Source organism: Sparus aurata, chromosome 10 (genome assembly GCF_900880675.1).
Source record: "Sparus aurata chromosome 10, fSpaAur1.1, whole genome shotgun sequence".
NCBI classification, from domain to species: domain Eukaryota; kingdom Metazoa; phylum Chordata; class Actinopteri; order Spariformes; family Sparidae; genus Sparus; species Sparus aurata.
The window spans coordinates 11,731,886-11,746,608 of record NC_044196.1 but is presented as its reverse complement, the minus strand read 5'-3'; the positions used below and the strand labels follow the sequence as shown (position 1 = coordinate 11,746,608).

The 14,723-nt window shown below is 41.6% G+C and overlaps 1 protein-coding gene across 1 annotated transcript in view; it reads left to right on the top strand.

Moving 5' to 3' along the window:
* cyp26b1 (cytochrome P450, family 26, subfamily b, polypeptide 1) overlaps window positions 1-13,540 on the top strand; it is a 37,821-nt gene extending 24,281 nt beyond the window's left edge. The window contains exons 3-7 of the mRNA XM_030431458.1: window positions 5,806-5,924; window positions 6,871-7,027; window positions 7,270-7,425; window positions 9,057-9,341; window positions 9,972-13,540. Coding sequence (XP_030287318.1) covers window positions 5,806-5,924; window positions 6,871-7,027; window positions 7,270-7,425; window positions 9,057-9,341; window positions 9,972-10,364 — 1,110 coding nt within the window. The 3' untranslated portion in view covers window positions 10,365-13,540. The remainder of the gene's footprint in view (window positions 1-5,805; window positions 5,925-6,870; window positions 7,028-7,269; window positions 7,426-9,056; window positions 9,342-9,971) is intronic.
* Window positions 13,541-14,723: the final 1,183 nt, after the last annotated feature.

Sequence of the window (14,723 nt, the reverse complement as noted above, 5' to 3'; positions counted from 1 at the left end):
AGATACATGTAGGAGAAACAATTGTGTAAATATTAAGAACACACGTTGTTTTTTTAATTGCTGGTGTTATTTTGTTATGTAGCTGAAATAATGACACACCTTCACACCTAAGTAGCTTTTTAACTCGCGATTCCTTCCCTGGACAGACGTATGGATCGGTAAAAAGAGAGAAAGGGAATGAAAAAGCATTTTTAAAGAAGGATGGATGGAGGGGCAGGGAGAGACGGGAAGAGGTGGGAAGTAAAAAAAAAACGAGGGAGTCAGAGGGAGAGAGAGGGGGAGGAGGGAGGGAGAAGAATAAAGGAGTCTTTACATGTCTGTGGAACCAGCAGCTCGCAGCACTTTCACATAATTTAAGACATATGGACGTTATTAGGACGACCATGTCTGTGTGTGTGTGTGGTGTGTAGGAGTCTGTGTGTGTGTGTGTGTATGTGTGTGTGTGTGTGCGACAGTGTGTGTGTGTGTGTGTCTTTAAGCCTGTGTCTTTGCGCTGCAGGCTACAGAAGACAGTCACGTTTTTGTGGTGCAGCAAACTGACTGTTGTACTGAACAAATACCCCCTCCACCACCTCCTCCTCCTCCCTCCTCCCTCCTCCTCCTCCTCCTCCTCCTTCTCCTCCTCCTCCACCCCTTTGGAACGTCCCAGAGTGACGCTGCATAAAAAAAAAAAAATTGTGATTGGCAGCAGGGCCGTGTGGGGAGATACCACGCTGTCTGACCTGTAGTAACCTTTCAGAGTGGTGGCGACTGACTGACTGACTCACTGGACCTACAGTAGCTCAACCCTGCTGTGTGTGTGTGTGTGTGTGTGTGTGTGTGTGTGTGTGTAGGAAGAGGCAAAGTACTCGCCCAAATTGACCAATTATGCGTAATCCAGCGCAGACGGGTTAAATAGCTAAATTCACGACGTTACACAACCTCTTCTGGCTTAACGTATATATTTTTGCCCAATCACCTCTCGGCCTCTCTTCCTCTTATTGAGGCCGTGCTGAAGATTAATGAACGAGCATAAATGGCTCAGTCGTGGATGCAACGACGCAGAGACCGTTGAAGCAACACAGCTGATTGATTAGAAGCTAATTTAATCACCAAATGACCAATTAACCCACCAGTTATCATCCAATCTACTGCTTGAAATGATTGAATGGGTCGCCAACTGAACCTTTAACAGACGTTAAGTGAAGTGATTGAACTGTCAACACAACTACACAAGTCATTGACTTAATAGCCAAACAAATGACTGATGGACGACGTAATCAATCAAGCGGCTTGGAGAATTTGACGTAACCCACCAAGTCTTTGAACAAGCAACGGACTTAAACATACCACAAGGAACTTTTACCCTGTTACTGTTTACATTTTGGGAAATTTAGATGCAAATTAAAGTCTTTATTATTCAAGCTATTGCCAAATAAGTGAACACATTGCTGACGTCATAATACCTCTACAGTTGGGAGCAGATAGGAGCTTCTAAGCCCGCCCTAGAGCCAACAACAGCCAAGTGTGATCGTGTAAACCTTTTTTCAAAGCCATAAATTTGGAGTAGTTTTGCATGTCTGGAGATGTGGATTACTGTATGGAGCCATTTTTTATAACAGTTGTTTAGAAGAATGCTGTTTTGCTGTGAGGCTCCAGAAATGTTTTGCGGACGACATAAACTTCACCCAACTTTCCATCTGCATGGTGGCTGAGTACATAATGACTGAATTACACATTCGGGTGAACTGTTCCTTTTAACCAATGCGCCCATAGGACAGTGTGTTTTAAAAACACTGGAAGACAGTTTAAAGACTTTCATCCAAATCCAATTAGTGGTCTCCTCATTTACCTAACCCAATCGATCATCTGCTGACATTTATTTATCCTCCCAACGAGCGAAACCGACTGCCTGCTTACAAAGAAAAGAGCGGTCGTGACAGCCTTGAGTTTCTCCTCAGACTGTTTTGAGGTCAGATAGTGTGTGTAATCCCCTGTGGTCAGGGTTGGAGAGCAGGTCATGTAAGCTGATCTGTGACCAGCGGCCCCAGGGTGCGGCGGCAGAGGAAATGTAGCGCTGCTAACGTCTTGGAGCGCTCTGTGATCTGCACTAACCACTCCCTAACACACACAGCATATGTATCCATACAGTACGTACACGTAATTCACACATGCACACAGCAGCAGCAGCAGCAGCTCAGTGGACTATTGTTCATTCATCCCGAGGCCGACGGAGGGAGGGAGGGTTTGGAGGAAGGGAAGAGGGCAACGGAGGAGAGGAGAAAATGAGAGGAAAATGAAGTAGAAGACAAAATAAGAGTACGAGTGCCCAACTGATGGTTTGGTGGCTTAAACATCAACCTCAGGAACCACATGTACCCTCATTGGCCCGGGCGCAAATCCCACTAGAAGCTCCTTTCTCCCCTCTCTGCCTCCATCATGTCGCAATGAAAAGAAGCACTTTCAGTGTGTAAACATATGGAAAATAAAGTCATTTTCTTTGCCCTTAAGAAGCTTTAAATTCAAACACACTGAAGGTTGATTCTGGACTTTAACGAGAGTTATTCAGGGAAGACTGAGCATGTAATTCTGCAGACCTGGTACAACCATCCATTCTGAGTGATCCCATCAAAAGTGGACAGCTTTAAGCTCGTCACTTCACACCTGGCATTTACCGAGATCGGATCTTAATTCCCGGAGGCAAGAAGAAAGAAAGAAACATTGTTTTGTTTAACATTTGCCGAATTAACAAGAAGGCACAACTAGTTGAGAATTTGTTGTAGGTGGTGTCTCACGATGTATAAAAAGTTTCTCCTGAAGAAACAACTCTCAAAATTTAGTGATATTTGAAGGGAGTCTGGTGACCTTCTCTATAGACGTCAAAGAAGTAGCCTGTATTGGTAACTGTGTGCTGTATTTGGTAAAGTTGACATGTTTAAAGTCAATGAAATGTTGATTTAGAGTAAATGATAAAATCAGTTGAAACTATGCTCAACGGCTACTAAATGTTGGCAGCTAGGACACAGTTGTACGGTACAGCAATGCCTCAACAAGACCGTGTTACAAGGAAAGAAGCAATTTAATATTTAGCATTTAATGCCGAATTTACGAGCAAACTCAAATTATTTAGAATTTGCTGTCGTAGTCTCACAAAGTTTCTCCTAACGCAACAATTCTTTAAATCAGGGGATTTGTTAAGGGATTCTGGTGGGATTGCAGTTTCTACTTTGATGCGTAGTTGAAATAGAAACATAGAAACAAACATCTGACAGCTCAGGTTAGCCCTGACATAAAGTACTTTACTTTACAGCGAACCAAATCTAAACCATACAGCGTGCAGTCCGTTCCGTGTAAAGCGTTGGTTAGTGTATCTGCATGGCTGTAAAAGCTACAAGAAAAGTCATAAAATGTACCCATAGTGTTAAAATAAATGGAGTAAAAACCACAGACAAGATGCAGTTATGAGTTTGTGCAGGTTAGAAAATAAAGCAGCTCATAAAAAGCCCAAAAAGCACTTTAAAATACACTAAAGACGGAAGGAAACTAATAGAGCGAAACAAATCTACATGCAAATGCTCAACCCACATCTTAACTAGCATTTCCAGAATGATCACAAGGCTCTCAAAGTAAATTGAGAGGCTGATTGACCAGCCAATAACCATCATTAGACTGAGCTATTCATGTCTAATGTAAAATTTGCTTGGTCAAATGTTCCAGTCCTGTTTCACCGGGCAGAAAATGCAAAACATGTGTATTTAGTCTCCGAACTCGACTCTGTTGCCTTCCTGTGACTGCTGATTGAATAAAACCTAATATTGTAACTTCTGTGGCACTTAATTTAAAGAATTAGACAGTCCTCCATGGGTTGAACACTGCACTCTTTTAAAAGTTGACATTTCGGAGAGTTTAACGTCCCAACAAGCCGTGACATTAATCACTCTCCTGCTCTTCTTCTACTGTTTTGGGGAGGAACAGCACTAAAGGTTAAGTGCACAAGTTATTTATCCAAATACAGCTGAGTGTTAGTGACTTATTCATATTAATATAATAGACCTATTCTAGTCCAGTCGGCTTGCTTCTCACCATCGTTCTCCACTTCTAAATCATTCCCCGAGACTGTTTAAAGGGCAGTTTTGGAGGTTAAATCAGATGGAATGTTATTTGTCCAAACATCACTGACGACTGGTGACTGATTCATACTAAGAAATACTACGAGCAGCCAGGAAAGACTTAACTCCCCCCTCCCTCTCCTCCTCCTCTCTTGCTCTTTCTGCCTGTCATTCTGGTTCTGCTGACTACAGGGGAAAACCTCCACAATGTATAAGTCTCTGTGAAGAGGTAGGGAGACAGAGGAGGAGGGGGGAGAATTTGGGGGGTGAATAAGAAATAAGAATCGATGGAAAGTCTTGTCGAGGTATACTTTAAGAGAGAGGAGACGGGGATTAATGGATAGAAAATGTTCTCAAGATATGACGGGAGGGAGAAAGAAGGTTAATATTAGGAAATTTGTACAAGGATCAACTGTGCAAAATGTCAAGTGAGTCAGAAGCACAACTATTGACTTAAAGCCACTTTTTATACCGCTGTAAGGCCATCCATAGGTGAAACACTCAGCCTGTCTCCACCAGAAAAAAGGACCGTTTAAGTCGTCTGTGCGAGCAGCTTACTGCGACCCACGTTCATGTTTATATTCTAGTAGCCACTAGTTGTCGTAGAGGGAAGTCAGGTGAAGTGCTATAAAGAGCGACAGTCCGCAAAGGCAGGAGGTAGCGGTGGATGTATAACTCAAATGAAAACAGGACTCAGGAGATTGTTGATAGTGTCCCATGTGTAACCTGAAATCAATGTAATGGCTCTGACACACCTGGTAGATGGTTGGCCATCGGCAAGTTGGGTGTCAGTGAGCATCCGTGGCTACAGTTGTTGGGATGTGTACCACACCGTTGGCACCAGTTGGCCATTGTTGTCAAATTAAGTCTGTTTTCAAGCTTTCTAGTTGGCCTTTCTTAATGGCCAGCACAGACTAGCGCTACCTTGAAAGGTACTTCCTCTTGCAGACACAAAACCTACAAGCTAGTTGGCTTACGGTTGTAGTCTTTGCGGTGTGTTGGTGGGATGTGTGGTGACGCATCAGTCGGTCCAAGTCATAATCTTTTCCTAAACCTAACCAAACAGTAACTGTTCACAACGTTAACCACATGTTTATTATTGTCATCATGACCACAAAGGTCACCTGAAAATGCATAAAACTGACACACGAGAGGTTTTCAAAAGTGCCATGCTATTCAGGTTTGTAGAAGTGGTAAAACTGACTCATATAGAAAATGATGTGTTTGAGCAATAAGTTCTTCTTTGTGTAACATTTCCGGAGCGGTTAGCAAAAGCTAAAGTGCTCCCTTAAATGGCCAACCTGAAACCAAAAAGGAATCCATCTGCCCTTTGCCAGTTGGATGAACTTTTCCATCAAATTATTGAGATGTCCTGAAAACTGACAGACAGTCAAACAAAATAGAATAAAGCTGCCATCTGTTCACACAGCCTGTAAGTCAGGATTTGTCAAGCTAAGAGGTTTCCAAAAGATATTCTGTTGGTGTGTGTGTTTGTACTCACTGAGGGATGTATACCAGATACAGTGTATTTGCGTAATCCGTGCTTTTGTTCTCTGTTTGGACTTGCATAGGTTCAAATGCCGTCTCTCTGTTTGCCAAGTCATACAATTTATGAGCATTTAATGAAAATCTGGGTTGATCTACAGGTCATCAGACAAGTACAGTCATATTCTGCATTTTAAATGACACTACATGCCTCTTTGCACTATTTTTCCAGGTGTTTGCCAAAGTGTTCAGCCATGAGGCCTTGGAGTCCTACCTCCCGAAAATCCAGCAGGTCATCCAGGAGAGCCTCCGGGTGTGGAGCTCCAACCCTGAGCCCATCAACGTCTACAGGTATGGACGAGGTCCTGGAGTAGAAATGGATTCAGAAGAAAGAGAATTTCATTGTTATTACATCTTGAAATTGGAGGCAACCTTTTACCCCAAATTAGGTCTCTTTCTTGAAATGATTCGATTCAAGATTGTTGCGTTATCTGTTGTTTTAGGTGGAACTATTGTAATCAATGATGCGTCATCGACAGAGAGTGTTGCACAAATCAGAACAACCTGTAGAGTATAACACAGCTACTTCAGTTCAGACTTCAGGGTCAAGGAAAACCATTGTTTCCTTTTGGCTCCAGCTGGGATCAAGCTTTTTGGGTACTGAACTAATTAAATTTTTGGTCGAAGTGCTTTTTAAATTAGTTTCGTAAACCGAAACCCTTTACTTGTTGGTTGAGAAGCGCCAAGTGTTGTGGGTCAGAATATTGAGCAAACATTGTTTATCTTTTGTAATGTGAACCAAATAAACAAGTGAAATATGAGTATTTTGTCCTTGACTTGGAAATGTTGTTAGACAATTTGTTGGAATACGCTTGCTGGCTTTTTTGGGGAGAGTCCCCCTCTTCAATTCATTGTACAAACATCATTACAACACATAGAAATTCCAATAGATTAAAAAAACCTCATCATGATGGGAGAACATCACAATTACAAATGGAATCAGTTAAAACACAATATATTGAGAGAGAGATCATCACTAAAAGCAGAAAAGCTGCAGTGCGGGCGTTACTAAGAGAAGCAAGAGTCCTTAGATATAGAAACAATACATATTTTTAAATTGATGTCTTGAAACAAAAAAAATGTTCAAGGTTAACATATGTTCAAGAAGTTAATATCAGTTTCTACGCATTGCAATGACTTGAAACATTATTTGCGTGGCTGGAAACACCAAGTTCTTTGCACAATGCATCTTAATTACTGGATGTAACTGAGGTCCTGATTGATTGTCTTTCCACAGGGAGAGCCAGCGGTTGTCGTTCACCATGGCGGTGAGGGTGCTGCTGGGATTTAGGGTGTCAGAGGAGGAGATGAGGCATCTGTTCTCAACCTTCCAGGACTTTGTTGACAACCTGTTCAGCCTGCCTATAGACCTGCCGTTCAGTGGCTACAGGAAGGTATGTGTTGACATTCTCAACTTCCGTAATTCACATTGTCTTTGCTAAATAAATTGTGCTTTACCTCGGATGCATTATGAAAACCTTAACTGGCTTTTACACACAAGTTGTTATTGTGCTAAAATGTTTGCAAAATTGGTTTAAATCAATGGCTCCTTTTCAAAAGATGTTAATTTGAAGTGTAAGTTTGTTAAAAGCTAATACGTTTGTTGTGGACTCATTTCTTTTGTACTTGTTTGCAGGGTATCCGTGCACGAGACACACTTCAGAAAAGCATAGAGAAGGCCATCAGGGAGAAGCCGCTGTGTTCCCAGGGGAAGGATTACAGCGACGCGCTGGACGTCCTGATGGAAAGCGCCAAAGAGAACGGCACCGAGCTCACCATGCAGGAACTGAAGGTAACAAATCTACCCTCATGAATCACCTGAGTAGGAAGAAAAGGTGCGCAAACACATGCTGGAGAGAAGCCAGACGCACGAGAAGCCACTAAATCGCACAAGGGAGTGTTAACACACAAACTACAGATAGAAGTCTGATGCGTATATGTGTTCAAACATACACACACTCACTGTTTACCCAGTAAAGTGCTGCCAAAGGAAACCCATCTTGGCTGACTGAACACACACAAACACATCAATAATTATCATAATTTGTCCGACAAATCATCCTGGGATCGTAAGCAATGAAAGTGACTTATGATACACATCTTTATATAAAATATGACTGCAGGGATGCTGAGCTGATGCCCGTAGTCAGACAGTAACAGTATAACACACACACACACACACACACACACACACACACACACACACACACAGTCGAGGACAGGCACACCCTCTATTTACCTATTAAAGTAATTCTGAGGAATTCTGTGGAAACTCAACTCTCTCTGGCTCTCTGTGGTTTCTGGGTTAAGTCCAGGGCCAAAAATAAGTCAACACTCCCCCTGCTAGGGGTCTGAAAGAGGCCTCCTGTACGCACACACTCACACACACACATATATAAATACACACTCAAAGTGAACTGGGGAGCCCCTGTCGCAGAGGCCCAGGCTGAAGCACTCTCCTGCAGTTTTCTGACGCACGCATATATAACACACACATGTCGGGGCGAGGCAGAGATGTGTTTTGACACAGATGATGGCAGATGAGAGGTTTATAATGAGAGTCGTGCTGCCCAGCCTCAGTGTTATTTATTCCACTACCTTAATAATGGGCCCGGCACAGCGCGCTGAATGTTGTTATTGGATACGAACGTCACTTTCCAAACGCTCTACTTTTCAGGAATTAAAAGCAGCATACTTTTATTATGCACTGGCATTTTTTTTGGCCCCGTGTCATTACGAAACAAATGGCAAGCTTGAGGTGTGGGGTGGTGGATTTGTGCCCGAGAGTAAGGGCAAGGTCCCAGTTTGGGTTTGCTCACAGTTTGGCTTAATAATTATTGACAGAATGAAAAATCACAAATGCCTGACACATCTAAAACATGAAGGGTGAGAAAATCTGTTGTCTTCAATCACAAATCTCATCATTCTGTGTTTCTACTGCATTGAAAACTGTGATCATGGCTACAGTTGAGCTATTACCCTTCAGGCACATAATACTACCTTTATTTCCACTCTCCGGACCTTTATTCAAGTGACAAGCAATTAGGCCATCAGAAGCTGAGGGAGAACTCAGCTGGCTTGCCCACAAAATAAAGACAAATCAACTTGGACTACCCAGTTCAGTTCTGCACACACTGTAAGTTTGTGCTCATGCTAAAATTACGCTTTACTTTCCATATCAGTGACAAGCTTTTCTAAGCTGTAGTAGGCAGAATAGTGGAAAAAAAGGTAGGGAGACTGTGTTTAGAGGCTGCACATGGAAAGTTTTATATTTTCTAAACCCTTTGTGGAGAAGAATCAAACAAAATCTTTCAGAGAATATGAAAACAAAGGGGGCTCAGATGTTGACATTGCTCATCATGAGCCAAAACATTTGGGAACCAGCACACTGAATCACCATCTTGCCTCTCTATCATCCCACAGGAGTCGACCATCGAGCTGATCTTTGCTGCCTTTGCCACAACGGCCAGCGCCAGCACCTCACTCATCATGCAGCTTCTCCGCCATCCTGCCGTTCTGGAGCGTCTGAGAGAGGAGCTGAGGGCCAGGGGTCTCCTCCACAATGGCTGCCTCTGCCCTGAAGGAGAACTGAGGCTGGACACCATCGTGAGCCTCAAGTACCTGGACTGTGTCATCAAAGAGGTGCTGAGACTCTATACACCTGTCTCAGGGGCCTACCGAACCGCCATGCAGACCTTTGAACTTGACGTGAGTTGCCCAAGGATATTTCTAAACAGAAAATGTTATTGTTAATGTATCCGCCTTGTGTGATTTAACTGATAAAATAGAAGCATCTACACTAGGAGCTGCCATTGTTGTTGTCAAACAGTCGCTTCTCATGCTGTAGCTGCCTGTAGTTCCTCAAAGAATGCCGATTGTTTCAACCCTATTGTGTTTGGCCCCCGTCGCATAGCTTGAAGCTTGGCAAGATGGATTTGCGTGATCACTGTATCTCACAAATCCAACTCAAAGTCAGGTTTTAGCTGCAGTTGCTGTCTTTTTTCCAAACAATGGTCACTCTGTTTCTTTAGGAATAAGAACATAGTCCTATCAAAATACAGGGTATACCCAAAAAGAAAAAAAAAACACCATCTCATTTCAAATGAAGGGTTCCTTATAAGTTACAGCATAGTCATCTGAGATCCTCATGAAAGGTTTGATCACACCACAAGAAGCCTTTCATGCTTAGTCAGAGAAACAAGAACTGAGTCATATGTTTGACAACCTCCAAAATCTCTGGCCTTGTTGCACCAACTTTTCCAGCATTGATTACAGGAACCTACTTGCACCCTTTCAAACCTGTTCACTGACAAAATTACTTCGTCTGCCTGTTTCCAGGGAGTCCAGATCCCAAAGGGATGGAGTGTGATGTACAGCATTCGAGACACCCACGACACCTCAGCTGTCTTCAAAGATGTGGATGCCTTCGACCCTGACCGCTTCAGTCAAGAGCGAGGAGAAGACAAAGAGGGACGCTTCCACTATCTCCCCTTCGGCGGTGGTGTCCGGTCCTGCCTGGGCAAGCAGCTCGCCACCCTCTTCCTTCGCATCCTTGCAATCGAGCTGGCCAGCACCAGCCGTTTTGAGCTGGCAACCCGGCAGTTCCCCCGCGTGGTCACGGTACCCGTGGTCCACCCTGTCGATGGGCTGAAGGTCAAGTTCTACGGCTTGGACTCCAACCAGAATGAGATCATGGCCAAGTCGGAAGAGCTGCTAGGGGCAACTGTTTGAAGGGCAGATGAGTAAGGGGGGGTGAGTGAAGTCTTGAGGGAGAAGATTGACGGAAGGAAAGGAAGAATTTCAGAGTTATTTTTTCTTCTCTACCTTTTGCTCTGCCAAGTTGGAGGTTCCTTTTCAGACTAAAAGAGAAGCAGAAGTCTTCGTCTCTTGTTACAACTGATGATGATCGGGACTTTCCTCTGAGAAAGGAAGAAGCTGCCAAAAAAGTTCTTAATTATGCTCTATTCTGTGTATTTTTTTAAAGAAATATACAAACAAAATGTATGTACAAAAAAGCTATGTAATATAATTTGAAAGAGAATGTGGGTTGTGCACAATGGGAGAAAGAGAAGTATGGTGGTACTTTTGGGGAAATGAAGAGTTGAAATTAGAAAAGTAAAAGCAAAGACGGTTGTGGGAGGAAGGCGTGATGGAAGAAACAGGGTATAGGATGAAAGAATATGATATTTTAGCATTTTGCTTGTGCTTAATCAAATGCAGTGAACCATTTCAGTTGTCTAGCAGGGTAAAAGAGATGGATATATCAGCTGAAAGTCCAAGATCTTCTGGTCAAAATGTGTCAGTTTTGAGCCAGAATATTTTGGTGCAACCCAGATTCAACTTGTGTTTTCTGGCTTTGTGGTTTCCATCATTGATCCATCAAGATTCAAATTGTTTACTAGTTCAGACGTTCAGTCAAAGGGATCATAGCACATAGGGTAGCAGGCTGTGGCAAAGATACACTGTTTTGCTGAGCTTGTCAGATTGCCGTTGTACCACTTCTTCAAGGCAACCATATCATGATGCAGTAAATACTTCGGCTTAGATTTGAATTGCAAATCAAGTCAAGAATCAGTTCAGGCAGTGAAGGAAAGGGCAACGCTTAGATATGAGCGTTGTAGTTCCGATGGTTCTGATGATTCTGATGATATTATAAGGGGAAGAACACAACATTTTGAACTTTTGTTAATGGGCAACTTGTTCAGTTTCAGAATTTCAATTCCAACGTAGAGGAAGTTTTTAGATCAAGTAACTGTTCAGGGTAGTTCTCGAGGAGGTAAATCCTTGCTGGGAGATTGGTGCAGTCCTTAATGCTTTTACATGCTCCAAACTTAAAAGTGATTTCATCTTGGGGTTCCAAAACACAGACCCTAAAATGGATTTAGAGACTGTCCTTCCAAATGTCTTCCTAACGTGTCTTGTTTTCTTTACCTCTACTGAAAAACTTGTGTCAGTCTCTGGCTTAGTAACTGCTTCCCACAGACTGCTCATTAACATCAACTCAAAATGTTGCCCACATACAGTATATCCCATAATATTTAGGGTATGAACTCAGGTGCAGAGAAAACATTGTGGTGAAAACGAATAAGCCTTTTCTTTTTGATATTTATCTCTCACTGACTGCACATAAATAATGTCACTTACTCACTGTTGTAGTTACAGAGCTGGACCAATTACTTTTTTCTCCATTTACTCTCCTTTTTGTCCACATAAACAAAAAGATATCAGGGGTTTCCAATAGCGCTTGCTATCACTTGATGTATTACCTTCTGCAACCATTTTGTATTCCCCTGAGGAAGCAATTTTTGTGGTGCAAGCAGAATCATACAGGAATTCCCAATTGGCATCACACAAGAAAAAACTTACCGAATTAAGGTCAAACTGTAATGTGGTCCAGGTCTGCTTTGTAAACTCTCTGAACCTGTGCTTTGATATGTAAACTGAACTTTCGAGTTGCATTGAGATCGTACTCTCTCGGACGGCATCGAGGATACAATAAAGAACTCGCTCTCACGAAGCGGCGCAACTTCCTGAGCTGGAGGAGGAGAAAAGACAGAAGAGGGATAAGGAGGAGGTAGAGGGGAGAAGACCTACATACATGCTGCTTGAGTGTTGCTTTGTCATTTTGTGTTTGTTTTATCTGTGTTTTATTTTCCCGTCTCCGTGGGGCAGCCATTTTGAGTTCTGTGGAGAAGGTGACATTCTGTCTTGCTGCTCCTCCAATCAACGCTAAGAATGCAAAACAAAAAGAAATTCCATGGTTTAAGCAACTTTATTAGCTAAAAGAGATTTATTGTTTGAGGTGATTGCACAATCAGAACTCTCAGAGCTTTGTGTGTGGGAAGAGGAAGCTTGCTTTCTTTCTACCCATATATGGAAAGCAACGGAACTCTGGGACTTGTCGGCGGAACTCTTGGACATTCTAGAATCCTCGAACAGAGTTCTAAGTTCCAAACTGAGGCTTGAGAGAGAGACGGACCAATGAGGCTTCAGGGGAGGGCAGGGTCATGCTCAGAGGGCTTTTCTTATTGGACAATCTTGTTGTCCAATAGCATTCCAGATGGACTCTGCCTGTGCTAGACATTGTTCACTCTTTCTACCAACCACACCACTGATTTCTTCATTATAAAAAAATATAAAAAATAGAATTTTTTTGCTGCTTTTCTTGTGTACATTTTCTAATTGAGAGTTCTAGTTTGCAATAGTTTGTATCGAGTGAGATTTGCTATTTCTTTCCCTTTTTTTTATATATTATATAATTTAGCTGATTAAAATATTTGCATTTTGTGAAAGCAAAAAGAGCATTAATAGGTTATAGTGTATATTAATTTGTACAATATTCCTTTCTTTAGCAAGCCATGGGGAAAATCAGCTATTTACGTCTACTAATAACCTAATATTAATGTTATTGTACGATTAATATTGTTGTTATAAGATATTTGAAATGCTATTTTTTATTCTATTACAGATTTAGAGTTTTTAGCCTAAATGAGAAGGTCTTTGGTAAATATTGGATGTATTTAGAATGTTATGTATTTCAGTTATATTGTACACAGTGATTAAAATGTTAATATTGTTGATTTGATTACTGTAATAATTATTATTTGTTTTGTTATTCAGACTTATTATCACTGCATTTTATTTGATATTAATTATGGAAAACAGAAAGCACTTGCGAGGTATGTCTATTTTTTAAGTGCCATGCGACTACACTTCCCCTTCCTCTCACCTGTTGGTTTCTCTGAACCTGTCTTATGTCAATCTGTACATAATATTTGTATTTCTTTTTACAGGAAAAAAATGTTCATTTAGTTTAAATATGAATGTCTTGTTCTACTTTCTTCCATTCCTTTTTTGTTACCGTGATTGTTAAATGTACTCCTGTAATAAACTATAAAGTAAAAGGATTTCTTGAATTTTGTCATCCCTTCTTAGAGGTATAGCTGAAGATAACATATGTAGAAAAAAACATCGAAGTTGGCAAAAATTTCAAGTGCTAACAAGTCAAGCCTGTTGACACTGTATCCTGATAAACTAAAAACACAAAAAGGCAAATACGATCCAGATATCCAAACAAAAACATGCACAGATACTCAAGTATAAAAGAAACTCTGTGTGTTTCTATAAACCACATGAAACAAGCGCATAATCATATAAGTATGTGCACAAGCGCATCCAGCATGCAAATCAAACAGATGGCAGTCAGCCTTTATGTTAGCGAGCTTGCAGTACTGAAAGCACTGACATGTAAATCAAGAATGGTCAGAAAGTGAGACCAGGTGCCTTCTGTCAGGTTAGATATAGTGTTGATAGCAGTAAACGCACCATTTAATTGATCGTATTTTCTATAATGCACCCACTTGTGTTGTGTTGAATATTAATTCCAATATCTGCAGATGACAACTACAGTATTACTAAATATTTACAGTCAGGCAGATAAAACAACTGTGCTGATATTAACAAAAGGCAAAGGAGTATTTCCAATGTTACCCAGATTTATGACATGTCTGGGAACATGACATAGGGTCATATATTCCCAGGGTCCAAAGTTCTCAAGATTTAGCTGGCAAAAATAGGGAAAGTGGCAAAGGTGAGATGTTCCTTTTATGGCATATCATGGGAATATGGCATTGGAAATATGTTCCCATGGCCCTATGCTCCCAGGGTCCTAAGTTCCCCAGAATTTTATAGCACATCACGGGATCATGACAGAGTGTCCTAGGTTCCCAGGTTCCGATTTTCACCAGAAATGTATGGCACATCATGGAAACAAAGGAAATAAGTTCCCACAGCTCTATGCTTCAGGGGTCCTATGTTCCCCTAATTTCATGGCAAATAAAGGGAACATAACAAAGGGTCCTGCGTTCCTCTAATTTTTATGCCACATCATGGGAACATGACAAAGGGTCCGATGTTTCCCAGATTTGGATGGCACAATCTGGAAACATGAGACAGTCAACAGAAGCATTGTTGCTGCTCAGATTGTTTGAGTTATCTGTCAAAAAGCACAGCCCTTTCAATCAAACAAATGATCATAAGCTATCCATTTCTCAACGTAAGTGTCTCTGACAAAATGTCAAACAAATATGA